Source organism: Rattus norvegicus, chromosome 15 (assembly GCF_021556685.1).
Source record: "Rattus norvegicus strain SHRSP/BbbUtx chromosome 15, alternate assembly SHRSP_T2T, whole genome shotgun sequence".
NCBI classification, from domain to species: Eukaryota; Metazoa; Chordata; class Mammalia; order Rodentia; family Muridae; genus Rattus; species Rattus norvegicus.
The window spans coordinates 24,291,095-24,303,756 of record NC_141548.1 but is presented as its reverse complement, the minus strand read 5'-3'; the positions used below and the strand labels follow the sequence as shown (position 1 = coordinate 24,303,756).

General features: G+C 49.5%; 1 protein-coding gene across 13 annotated transcripts in view; it reads right to left on the bottom strand.

Annotated features, from left to right (window-relative positions):
• The window catches only part of Samd4a (sterile alpha motif domain containing 4A), a 217,594-nt gene that overhangs the window by 22,273 nt on the left and 182,659 nt on the right, over positions 1 to 12,662 (bottom strand). For all 13 annotated transcript variants that reach the window (XM_087585546.1, XM_087585550.1, XM_087585548.1 and 10 more), the window contains 3 exons: positions 11,127 to 11,439; positions 6,537 to 6,622; positions 268 to 386 (listed from right to left, as the gene is read on the bottom strand). In XM_087585546.1, the coding sequence (XP_087441672.1) occupies positions 268 to 386; positions 6,537 to 6,622; positions 11,127 to 11,439 (518 nt within the window). The remainder of the gene's footprint in view (positions 1 to 267; positions 387 to 6,536; positions 6,623 to 11,126; positions 11,440 to 12,662) is intronic.

Here is a 12,662-nt window from a genome sequence, read left to right as displayed (position 1 = left end):
TCATGCTTCTCCCATCTAGACCAGTATCACCATTCTGACCATGAACATCGAGGTACAGCTGTTCTGATTCAGCTCTTCCTGTGGCAATGCTCTTCCTACCAGCCTTTCTCCCAACACAGCCTGTTTAAGGCAGTGTGATCTGGAACTCTCCACAGGGTGTCCTCATGAAGGAGGAGTGATGCCCTGCTATACTCCCGCCTAGAACTGAGGCAGGCAGCAAGGTACAGGGAGCCACCGTGTATTACAAAGAACAAAATCCCAACGTACTTTCGTTGCTGTCGATATCCTGATATGTCTAGAAGGGTTTTCCGAGGGAAAGACCGAAAGAGCTTCTGCACCTGCTGTTTCCATGACAACAATCTTTTTTTCTGTGTCTCTGTAAATGCCTGCGAAAACAAACAGGACTTTTAAATGGGTGACGCAGCCTGGCGTTAGAAGGGAAAAACATAGAATGAATAAAGGAAAACGCCAATGTCTCTACAGTAGCCTTTTCCCCCCACCTGCTTCCAACCTGGTCCAGACAGCAGTCAGCTTAAATTGGATCCATCTGTGCTGAAGATTCGAGAAATCTGGCACCGGGAGCACCTGGTTCAGGCAATAAGCTTTTGACAACCTTGGTTTCTTGGCTGTATTTCCATAAGGCTCACACCTGTCTTCCCCTTGGCTGACTCCTTCCTGCACCCTATTTGTTAACTGAGGATGAGCAGCACAATCGATTGTTAAGATATTCTAGCTTTGCAGACCCCCCACATTTTCATAATCAATGGAGACTCTAAGCCAGTCCAAAAATCAATCTGCCTGATGGTGTGTGGTCCACTCTGGAGTGGGCTGCAGGGCCACGGAGAACGGCAACATTCTGCAGCTTAGGGCTTTTCCCCTGAGAGATCTTTAGTTAAACAGCCTTGTGCCTTATGAACTGAACCATCACCCCCACTCCCCGCCCATGTATACCAGCCCTGACCTTAACCTTGCCTGTAGTTGAGGGAAGAAGGTAGGCCTGATGCTTTCTCAAGCCTTCTGGTAATATTGGAGTGTAGGTAGACATTTTTCCTAGTGTCTATAACACATATCTATCTCATCTTTAGCCTATAGCACTCCCCTATGCAGTCTATAACATACACCTATGCAGTCTATAGCTCATACCTATGCAGTCTAGAGCATTCACCTATGTAGCCTATAGCACACACCTATACAATCTAGAGCACACACCTATACAATCTAGAGCACACACCTATACAATCTAGAGCACACACCTATGCAGCCTATACCACACACCTATGCAGTCTATAGCACACACCTATGCAGTCTATAGCACTCACCCATACAATCTAGAACATACACCTATGCAGTCTATAACTCATACCTATGTAATCTATAGCACACACCTATACAATCTATAGCACGCACCTATGCAGTCTGTAGCTCATACCTATGCAGTCTATAGCACTCACCTATACAATCTAGAGCACAGAGCACACATCTATATTATGCTCACTATGATGTATAGTCTTTGCGCTCACCATAGCCTAGGGTCCCAAGTGCCTAATGCATGGACTTTCAAATTCAAATACATCAAAAATCATCCAAGGAAAACATTGGATGTAGGTGACAGGGGTCCCCCTCCAATACTCGGAAGCATGACTGAATAATCTAGGTTTCCAGGAGGCAGTTTATAGAAAGTATCCTGTTAAAATTGTGCAGGTCAAGCACTGTGGATTCATGGTGTCCCAGCAGGTAGGGGTTACAAGCCGTATATGAGTCCCCAAACAAGTTCCTGAGCTGAGGTTTGGAACATAGAGTGTGGGAAAACCGTCTAGTTAGATTGGTTAGCAGTAGCACTGACAGAAAACATTCCCAAGTGATTTTGACAAAAAGGCATGGAATCCTCTAAGTAGTAACAAAGTATTACTTAGAGTAACAGACTAAGTGCTTGCTTGCTATAAAGAAAACAGGTTTCTTGACGATTAAAAAAAAGAGAGAGACAGCTTAATTTTCTCCTGGGGATGCTTAATCTTTTAAGGATGTAACTCCTGAAGAACTTTGTGGATAAAAGCAAAAGGATACCACTTAGCCATGCAAACACTCTCCTCAGAACTGAGGATCTTCAAGAAGAGCTGCTTAACTAAAGGACATGGTTGGGTCCCTGTGGCTGTGTTCTGATGACTGGAAAGCCAGCATGGGGCCCCTCTCCATGGTCCTTCTCCTTTGTAGGCGATGATCATTGAATGCTCATTGATGCTTATGACTGGGCACAAGGCTGACACTGACGTTGCATTTATAAAGACAGGACATGGACTCTCTGATTTGGATTAGCTGGTCCAGCTAAATGCTGAGGACACAAGACACAGTTGTGCTGGCTGAGAGGCCTTGGGGATGGTGACTCAGCCCGGTGGGCACAGAAAGGCTGGAATCCATGAATCCACTCACACAACCTCAACTGAAGAGTTGGTGTACTTTTTTGGAAATTGAGGGTCAACTCAAAAGGGGCCTGTGAGGGTGAAATGCGTTGGGAGTAGATACTGAAGATTCACTTAAACAGGTCTGCACATGCTGCTCTCCAATGTCCTAATTAGGTGGCTTCGGCTACACCTATAGGGTAGATGCACCCTATGGGGTGGTCTCTGTGAGTTCTTCAGCGACAACCTTTGGCTCCAATAGTAGCACGAATCAAATGGCTTCAGGGTCTTCGAACCACAAGATCTAGCTGCAGTGAGCTTGAAGAACAACTATCCAGGTCACAAAGGAGTGAGAGGTTAGATGTCCTCCCAAGGACACCATTACAAAGATGGCATCGCCTATGGTGGCACTCGGCATAGGTACAGTGTGGACACCCTCATCCTCAGGACATCACCATGGCCTGTGATGGGTGCTCAGTGAGTTCTTCCCAGCTGGGAGGCATTTAGCAAGCGAGCTGAAGTTCTGTCACACTTGGCTCCAGGGGCCTCTGAAATGGAGTTCTGTCTCTAGCATTCCATTGTAGGGGACCTTCCAATGGCTGCCGTCTCATTTCAACCTCCTCTCCTGTCAGCCCAATGCTCAGAGCAGGGAAGGAAGATTTGAGGCCTCCTGATTTCCCAGATGCTACCATTCACCCAGCTCAAGGCTTCTGCCCCACCAGGCCCAGGACACCACCAGGCCCAGGACACCACCAGGCCCAGAACAATCCGCTTGTCTGGAGAGACATGGCCTCCCTTGGTCCTGTAGTTTACACATTGAGTGCAAAGTCTGCAAAGAGAAGAGAGCCCATTGCCCCCAAACCATATGAGGAGAGTGAAGGGGAGAAGCCTGGTCTGATGATTCAGGAACCAAAGTGAATTGGCATCACAGGCAAAACTCAGAACCTCCATTTCTTCACCCTTCTACCTTAGGGAGGAGTCTGAAGGAGGCCTTTCTCCTTCAGAAGGGAGGTGTCCCCGTTTAGTGAACAGCTCCCGATTCAAGCCTGCTGGGGAACAGGAGGTCTCGCTGTGAGAAGGGCCCCTGTCTGAGGCTTGGGTCTAGGCCTTGTCGTTCCCGCCCTGTGTACTAGCCTCGAAAGACAAGTGTGTGGTACCAACATGGACTCCTTGGCTGTGGAGAATTAGCTAGGCAGCAATCAAAGCCCCAAGCAACACTTTTCCTTCCACAGCAGGGTGCGGACCCCTCTATCTGATACGAGTTCAGGCGGAAAGACCTGCCCTGAGGCCCGTCTAGCCTGCGTAGGGAGCGTTCTTCAGTAAACGGAAGATGGGATGGCACGGCATTCTCTCTCCGCTCAGTACTTGGGGCTGCCAGAGACAAAGGTCAGGGGAGGGCACATGGGGTGGGGGAGGGGTCAGGGTGATGCTTCAAGGCCAGGTTAGACCAACCAGGAGGCTTGTGCACAGTTCCATGGAGGCAGCTGGACTCGTTATTTGGTCTATGGGTTCAAAAGACTTGAGCTGAAGTGAAAACCGTCTTTTCCTCTCAAGTCTGAAAGCCTCAGGGCTAAGAGTGGGCACGGGGATGGAGACAAGTCCCCTGTGTGCTTTTACAGAGCACAGCTCTTTTCCTGACCCACTTACCCCAGCCCACTCACAAGGGCCCTCCCCCAGGGCAGAGCCTCGAGTCCACCTCAACACCTGTATCCTCAGCAATTGTGCCTTGTTTTTTCCTTAAAGATTTTTGTTTTTATTTGTGTGTGTGCGTGTATGTGTGTGTGTGTACGTGTGCGCACGCCTGTGTGTGTGTATGTGTGTGTGAGTATGTCTGTGTGCGTGTGTGCATGTGTGTGTATGTGTGTGTGCGTGTGTGTGTGCCTGTGTGTGTGTATGTGTGTGTGCATGCATGTGTGTGCATGCGTGTGTGTGCATGCGTGTGTGTGCGAGTGTGTGTGCTTATGTGTATGTGTGAGTATGTGTGTGTGCATGCGTGTGTGTGTGTGTGTATGCCTGTGTGAATCCTGCATGTTAGCATGCACCCATTTGTGTGGGTGCCCATGGAGGCCTGGAGAAGGTGTATAAGTCAGGTCCCCTGGAATTAAGATCACAGGTAGTTGCAAGTCACCTAATGTGAGTAATGGCAACCAAGCTCAGACCCTCTGCAGGAGGAGCAACTGTTCTTAAGCCCCAAGATGCTTCCCCAGCTTCAGAAGTCAAACCTGGACCACACAGCCACAGCTGGACTTCTGGCCTCAGCTTCGAGACAGTCCTTTCTAGTCCCGCTGGAGAGGAAGTGCCCTGAGTTCCAGCTCTAGCTTAGACGCCCACCATTCCATCTTCAGGCTCCGAGGCACCATGGGAGGGAACCTCTGTAGAAAATGTCCCCACGAGCTCATGAACTCCTAGTTGCAGCTGTGGCGCGTTCCGAAAGGTTGTAGACTGTTTAGAAGGCATGGCCTCAGTGGTAGAAGGGAGGGCAGGCTTTATGGGTTATAGACCCATCCTGGTTCTCACCCAGCATCCCCCTGGGGCTTGCTGGTGTAGTGCTGAGATAGAAATGGAAAACCTCAGGTTCCTTGCCTCCACTAGAAGAAGCTGCTCTTGCCTCACAGACCTTTCCCATGTGGAAACAAAGACATTTCTTCTTGAAGGTCACCTTTGTTTAGGGATTTGATCCCGGGAAGAGAAGAGAAGCTTATACACATATTTTCCATTTATCCTCCCCAGTGCCCTCATAATGTAAGCCTCTCAGCCCAGGGGCAGGGCCTAGCAGCTCCCTAAAAGTATACAGAATTCTTGCCTTTTCTTCTATTTTCCCAAGACAAAACCAAGTGTAACGTCAGGACTGCAACCAGCAAAGGGTCAGTTGGGACTCCCAGGGCATGGTCTTGTCCTTTACTGAAATAAACAGGTAGGGAAAGCCTTCAGTCATTGTGAGGCGAGGCCTAACAATGTTCTTGGGAGTTGAGAAATATTTGTTTCTGCTCAGCTGAACGTCTAGGACTTTGGAGTAAACTATTTCAGGGGGCGGCATGACTGAGCTCATGACCTAGACGGTTGATTGCTGCGCTCACAGTGGCAGAGAGCTCTGGCTGGGCTGATGGGCTACATGAGTCCGTGCTGTGCAGAGAAGACACCATCAAGATGAGAGTCTCGAGAAGCAGAGAATGATTGTCGGGGTGGCGCCCCAGGAGAATGTGAAGAGGATAAGCTAGGTGGAGAGCGTCAGACTGCAAGAAGGAAGGCTCTAGGAATGACAAGAGATGCCTGGGCCACTGGGAGACTGAATGGAAAGGCAGAGCCAGGCCTCCATGCTGGCCACCTACTGTCTCCAGGGTCCACTCAGCTCTTAGGGTTCTGACTGCCAACAAGTAAACGTGAGAGGGTCTAGCCATTTGACCCTGACATCAAAAGCCCACAGAAGACTTCACTCCATATTTATCTGGCCCCATGTTTTCCCAAATTTAGATCTTATAGTATGACTCATCAGGACAGGACACCCACAGAGCCACTGATTACTTGGGCCTGAGTCCCCGGCTCCGCTCCCTGTGTATTGCCAAGGAATACCCACCAACCTAGTCATGCCCAGGAGTGTTACAGCTTTTACATGAAGATTGCACTCAGAGAGTCTGCAGTCTACCTGCCTCAGCCTCCTTCCAAAGGTCAGATGGCAAAGATAAGTTCTATAACAGCTTCAAATCCAAACAGTCCAGCAGCCAGCAGCATCCATGATTCTTTCTTTGGTACATACTCTCTCCCTCTCTCTCCCAGTTTCTCTACACTACAAGACACAATGTCTGATCACGCAGTGTTATGAAGACTTCACCTAAAGCTGGGTAGCAGTTCCAAGTGTTAGCCCAGATCGGGTCACCTGGATTCTTCTGGGGCCCAAAGTTCTTCCCAGGCACCCTATGACATCAGCGTTCTGTTGTCTGGTGAATTCTGATGTCAAGGGGACACCTATTTGGAGTCTTAGTCAGAGAGGTGGCCACAGCCCAGTTCTGTCGAAGCCGTTACTAAAGGCCACATACCCGTCAGAAACAAGTTGCCAGAGACCAAAGCGATCGCCTCACAGAAACTCTGAGCAGCGTTTCTTAGCAGTGAGAGAGGAACAGGTTTAAATCAGCTGCTACTCACCTCGTGAACGAGACACTTGTCTAAGAGCTGTAGATAGGAGCTTATATTTTCCTCGTCGGGTCTGGAGACCAAGAGCTGTGTGCACACTGTGAAGTAAGAAGATATGAATCAGAACACCGCATACTCCTCCAGCCTCTGGGCTCTGTCTCTTTCAGGACCATGGCCTGTGACGTTTCGTAAGGCTCACAGAAAGCACTGGGGAGGATCATCATTCCACTGAAGTCAAATGCTCAACTGCCACAGGAGCCCTCACCTCCAGAAACTCCTTGGGTTTGTTCCTGTCACAGCATTCTATATTAAGCCCTCAGACACAGGCCTGCAGACAGACGCTCTGTGAGAGGAGAAACAGGGCTCTTGGGCTCTGTGTCTGCAGGTGGCACCGAGCGAGCTAGGGAGTGTCAAAAGCCTCCTGAGCCCTCGGTGGGGGAGCAACCCCGTTTTATGAATGAAGCACACACCCCTCAAGCAGGTGGGAAGGCAGTGCTGTTTGTGTGTGTTGAGGAACGAGACTGGAGCTACATTTTGGCTGGGATGCATGTAGGCGTGCATGGAGCACAAGAAATCTGCCACTCAGTCATCTGCAGGCTTATTTTCTCAATGTGATACACATTTATCCACACACGCCTTCACCTACACACTCAAGCATGTGCCAGAAAAGAAGGGGCACTGTTCCTCTGTGGGTAGAGGACACGTATGTACCAGGTTTCCCCCAACACTTTTTTTTTTAATTTTTGACGCACTTTCTCTGTGTAGTCCTGGCTGTTCTGAAACTCATTCTGTAAACTAGGGGCAGCCTTGAACTCAAGAGATCTGCTTGCTTCTGCCTCCCCACTGCTGGGATTAAAGGCACGCACTGTCACTGCCCTGCAACATACTACAGTTTTTATGGCCATGTTCATGGCCCGCTCTGCCCTTACCATGAAGGCGACTTGCAAAAGGAGTCAGAGAGTTGGGTATCTGTCATTCAAAGCACAGCCATCTCACATGCTGGGGATCATATTTGAGTCTTTTTCTCATCCCATGTCAGGATGCTGACATAAATGCCCATCAATTCAGTGCTATGCCCACCCACAGCTCCCAGAATAACAGCGTTTGTAAACCACCATGGAAATGGCTTCAGTGCCTACCCATGGGGACCGTGGTAAGTAAGTTGTACATATAAATGTTAAATAACACACACACACACTCTCTCTCTCTCTCTCTCTCTCTCTCTCTCACACACACACACACACACACTCTCACACACACTCTCTCACACACACACACACACTCTCTCACACACACTCACATACACACATACACACACACATATACACACATACACACTCAACACACACACACTCACATATACACACTCTCACACACATACACACTCACACATACACACTCAACACACACACTCACACACACATTCACATACACTCACACTCACATATACACACTCTCACACACATACACACTCACACACACTCTCACACACACTCACACACACTCTCACAACACACTCTCACAACACACTCTCACACACATATACACACACACTCACACACATTCACACACACTCATACATACACACTCTCACACACACTCACACACTCTCACACACTCACACACACTCACACACACACTCTCACACACATACACATACATACACATTGAACACTCATACACACACTCTACACACACACACTCACACAAACACATTCACACACACACTCTCTCACACACACATTCACACACACTCGCACACATTCACACACACACTCACACACATTCACACACACACTCACACACATTCTCACACACACTCTCACACACACACACAGATACACATACATACACATTGAACACTCATACACACACTCTCACACACACACACTCACACAAACACATTCACACACACACTCTCACACACACTCACACACTCTCACACACATACACATACATACACATTGAACACTCATACACACACTCTCACACACACACTCACACAAACACATTCACACACACACACTCACACACACTCAAACACTCTCACACACATACACATACATACACATTGAACACTCATACACTCTACACACACACACTCACACAAACACATTCACACACACACTCTATCTCACACACACACATTCACACACACTCGCACACATTCACACACACACTCACACACATTCACACACACACTCACACACACTCTCACACACACACTCTCACACACACTCACACACAGATACACATACATACACATTGAACACTCATACACACACTCACACACACACACAAACACATTCACACACACACACTCTCACACACACATTCACACACACACACACTCTCTCTCACATTCTCTCTCTCTCTCTCTCTCTCTCTCTCTCTCTCTCTCTCACACACACACACACACACACACACACACACACACCTGATCGGTATTCGACCTTAAAGAATGGTGCTTTTTGTGTTGACATGGATATGCAAATACGCAATGTTTATGGAAATAAATATGAAAGGATCTTAAAACCTGTGTAAGAACAGAGAGTCATGCATACGTGCATGAGGATGAAGGCTTTGAAAGGGCAACCCCACATGCAATAGTAGCCATCCCAAGAGAGGAGATGTCGGGTTCGGTGAGAGCACGAAGGAGGTCACTGGTTTTCACTTTCCACTGTTTTATATGGTGTATCGTGTCCCCGGGGGTTGTGGCTTCTCACACAGTAGTTACAGTTTAAACTGAGGTGGTGCTAAGGATTGCTATCTCCCTAGACTGAGCTCCCCCTTGATCCCCTACATACAGGGATGGGTATGGAGCGCCTGTTCTGAACACCAGCTCCCCCTCGCCGCTGCCAGGGAAGCTGCAAGTCGCTCTGTGCCAAAGTTCAGCAGATTTAGATCTCTGTGGAAGACTTGTACCAGAGCGGAGCCCCTCACTATTTACAAGGCACAGGTCCACTTCTGTGGGCGAGAATTTAGCTCTTTCAAGGACAAAACATGGCTCCCTCTTTCTTAAAGGAAAAGGACTCATATTTACTACTTTTTCTTTTAATAATCAGAATGTCTTGTGAAGGATGTTGGGGGCACAATTTATTCAGAGGTGGTGCATTTTCCAAACGTGGCCATAAAGGTCTAACTGTAGGGAAGGCTGAGGGTAGTGCAGGCAGGAAGGTGGTGTGGCACACAGGGTCCACTTAGCTCTGTTCCACCTGTGCTCACAATTCAGCCTTAGGCTATGTGTGTGAGCACCACCTCTCACCTCGTGTACCAGGGCACCGAGTCCTGAGTACCCTGTGACTATTAAATGTGGCCCACTAGCCTTAGGCTAATGAATGGGGCTAGGCCAAGCAGGCAGATGGCTGCAATGAAGTATGAACTGGGTTAAGACAAGGGGAAGAAGGGGCTGCAAGGAGCAGGAGAAGGGCTCCTCATGCAGCCCCGAGGACCTGCTGACTCTCTCACCTGTGGGGAGACTTGGCTGCCATTCGGAGGGTTAGGAAGTAGAGCAAAGGTGAAAAGACTGGAGGGGGGGAGGAGAGCTTCAGCCCAAGCTGTCACATGTACATACGCAGGGTGTGCCGTGCGTTGCTTGAGTAAGCTGGGCCTAGAGACCATTGTCCTGCACCCACGCAGGATGTAACTCTAAGGCTCTCTCAGGCTAGTAGGGCCCTGGCTTCACAGGGAACATATGTGCACTCACTGGCAAGGATGGATGCTCATGTGTCTGGGGATTCAGTCAGTCTGTGTGCAGTATAGAATAGGGGTGGCGATTCTTTGGGGTTGAGGTCTATCAACACGGTAAAGGGGAGGCATCTCATGGAACTCAGCTGTGGTCTTTGGGGTACCAAGAAGGTCTCCAGGTAACCATGGGTGGGAGGTGGAGAAGCTGAGGTTTGAGATCCCAACTCTGCCAGGAACTGCATACATTTTGGTGGACGGCTTATCTCATCCTGGATTCCTGTTCTGTAAAGCCGGGTATTCGGGGCTCACCTAAGTCACCTAGGTAAACCATGGATGTAACAGCCTCTGGTGCACAAGAATTATTAAGCAACCACAAGCCAACAGCCTAAGACCACCAGAGCATCCTGTGAGGCGGACCAAAGGTGAAAGGAGGGTGTAAACCTAGGGGCCTGAATAGAAGAGCTTTGTACTGTGAGTTGTCCAAGGCAGGCCCAGTCTCTGTTGAATTAGTAAGTGGCCAGGAAGCACAGGGACTAGGGGCCCAGCAGGTAGCGCTCTCTGGGCTTTAGACCCAAGCCTGGGGCTTCCCCAGTTCCAAGTCACTGTGCTTTGGGGGAGGGGCCACTGGTCGAGCAACGGTTTTGTACTTTGAAGCATCTTTTTTCCGAAAGTGCCTGTCCCACTTTGTTGTCTCCGAAGGTTCAAGGCCCAATAGAGCCAGTACTGGAAAGGCCCAGCATGCCTAGAGTGGTCCACAGACTTGGAGCTGAGACCTCCAATGCGCAAACCTTTTGTTTTTGTAGGGGTGCTAACGCCACCTACTGGTTACAGAAGCGCATTCAACGTTCCCCCACCTCATTGCAGCCCTCAGGACTCTCGGCTCTCTCTGGCTAGGGCTCCCTGAGAGAACAGTACCTTTCCCCATGACTCGGGTGAACTGTCCCGGGAGATCCCCCTCCGGCAGAGGGGCGACAGCCAGCTCCCCGTCGCAGCTGCTTAGCTGGGGTGGTTGCAGCCCACCGCTGGCACCGGCTGAGGCACTGGCTGTGGCGCTGGTGACTGTAGCAGCACTGTCTTTGCAGTCAGGACTCGGGCTCTCCATCAGCAAGGGCTCCCGGCGTCGCACCTCAGGGGTGGTACTGGGAGAGCTGTAGGCCTTGATGGGCGTCAGGATCATCTGATGCAGCTCCTGGAGGGGGATGCGCAGGCTGCCTCCTTCGATGATGTCCTGGGTTAGAGAGAGGGGACTTCTGTGAGATTAGGGCAACTGCCTCCCTCCAGGCCCTTCTCTCTGCCTTCTGCTCCCAGAGCTGCTCCAAGACAGGACAGGAAAGGACAGGGTAACTGGACTTTATTATAAATAAAAGCTCAGGGAACCGATTAATAGGGGATAGATGGTTTTACATGTTTAATGTATAACAGAACTGATGGATAGATAATTGTGTGTACATACATGTCTAAGGCTGGGCAGATGCCTCAGCTGTTAATGTGTCTGTGGTGTAGGAACGAGTATCTGAATTCAGATCCCAGTCCCCAAGTAAAACTGGACCCAGCAATGCCCACCTTAACCCCAGTGCCGGTGAGAGACGGGTTCCCTAATCAGCTGGCCTAGCAGAGCCTGCTAGCTGCAGGCTCATGAGAGAACCCCATTTTTAAAAAAAGGGGGGGCAGTGATAGAAGAAGACAACTGACATTGACTGTCAACCTCTGGTCTACACACACTCTCACTCTCTCTCCCCCTCTACCTCTCTCTCCCTGTCCCTTTTTCCCTCTCCCCTCCCTTCTCTTTTCTCTTCTCTCTCTCTCTCTCTCTCTCTCTCTCTCTCTCTCTCTCTCTCTCTCCCCATCTCTCTCTCCCCACCACCACTTCTCTTTCCCTACCCCCTCTCTCCTTCTCTCTCTTCCTTTTCCCTCCCACTCCCTTCCTCTTTCCCTCCCCCTTCCCCTGCCCCTCTCACACACAGATCGACCTGCACACTTGAGCACATACACACATACACACTCACAAATATAGTGCCTATATTTTGATATTCTGGGCATTACTTATTAGAAAAAGGAATGAAAGCATTTCTGGCAGGGATGACGGTGTTGGACAAGCCCAGGTGGCTGGGGTCCTAGCTGGGCGGTCTGATGAGCCCCTCAAGGCCTACAGCTCTCCCAGTACCACCACCATGCCTTGCCAATGTCCATGCATCTCTGATTCATTCTCTCTGGGATCTAGAAGGAACACTGCCTATCAGGGTCTCGATTACAAACAAAGCACTTCATACCCCAAGAGCCCAGATTAGCAAGAACATAATTTTAAAAGCTTGACATACAACATTCCAAAGCATTTCTAAGATCCTCTTGTATCGAGAAAATGGCTTGATGGCGTCAATGATTGCAGTTGTAAGGAGCTCGAGCACTTCCAACCACAACCTTTTCCGAGAGCGGACAAAGGGAAGCTGCTGG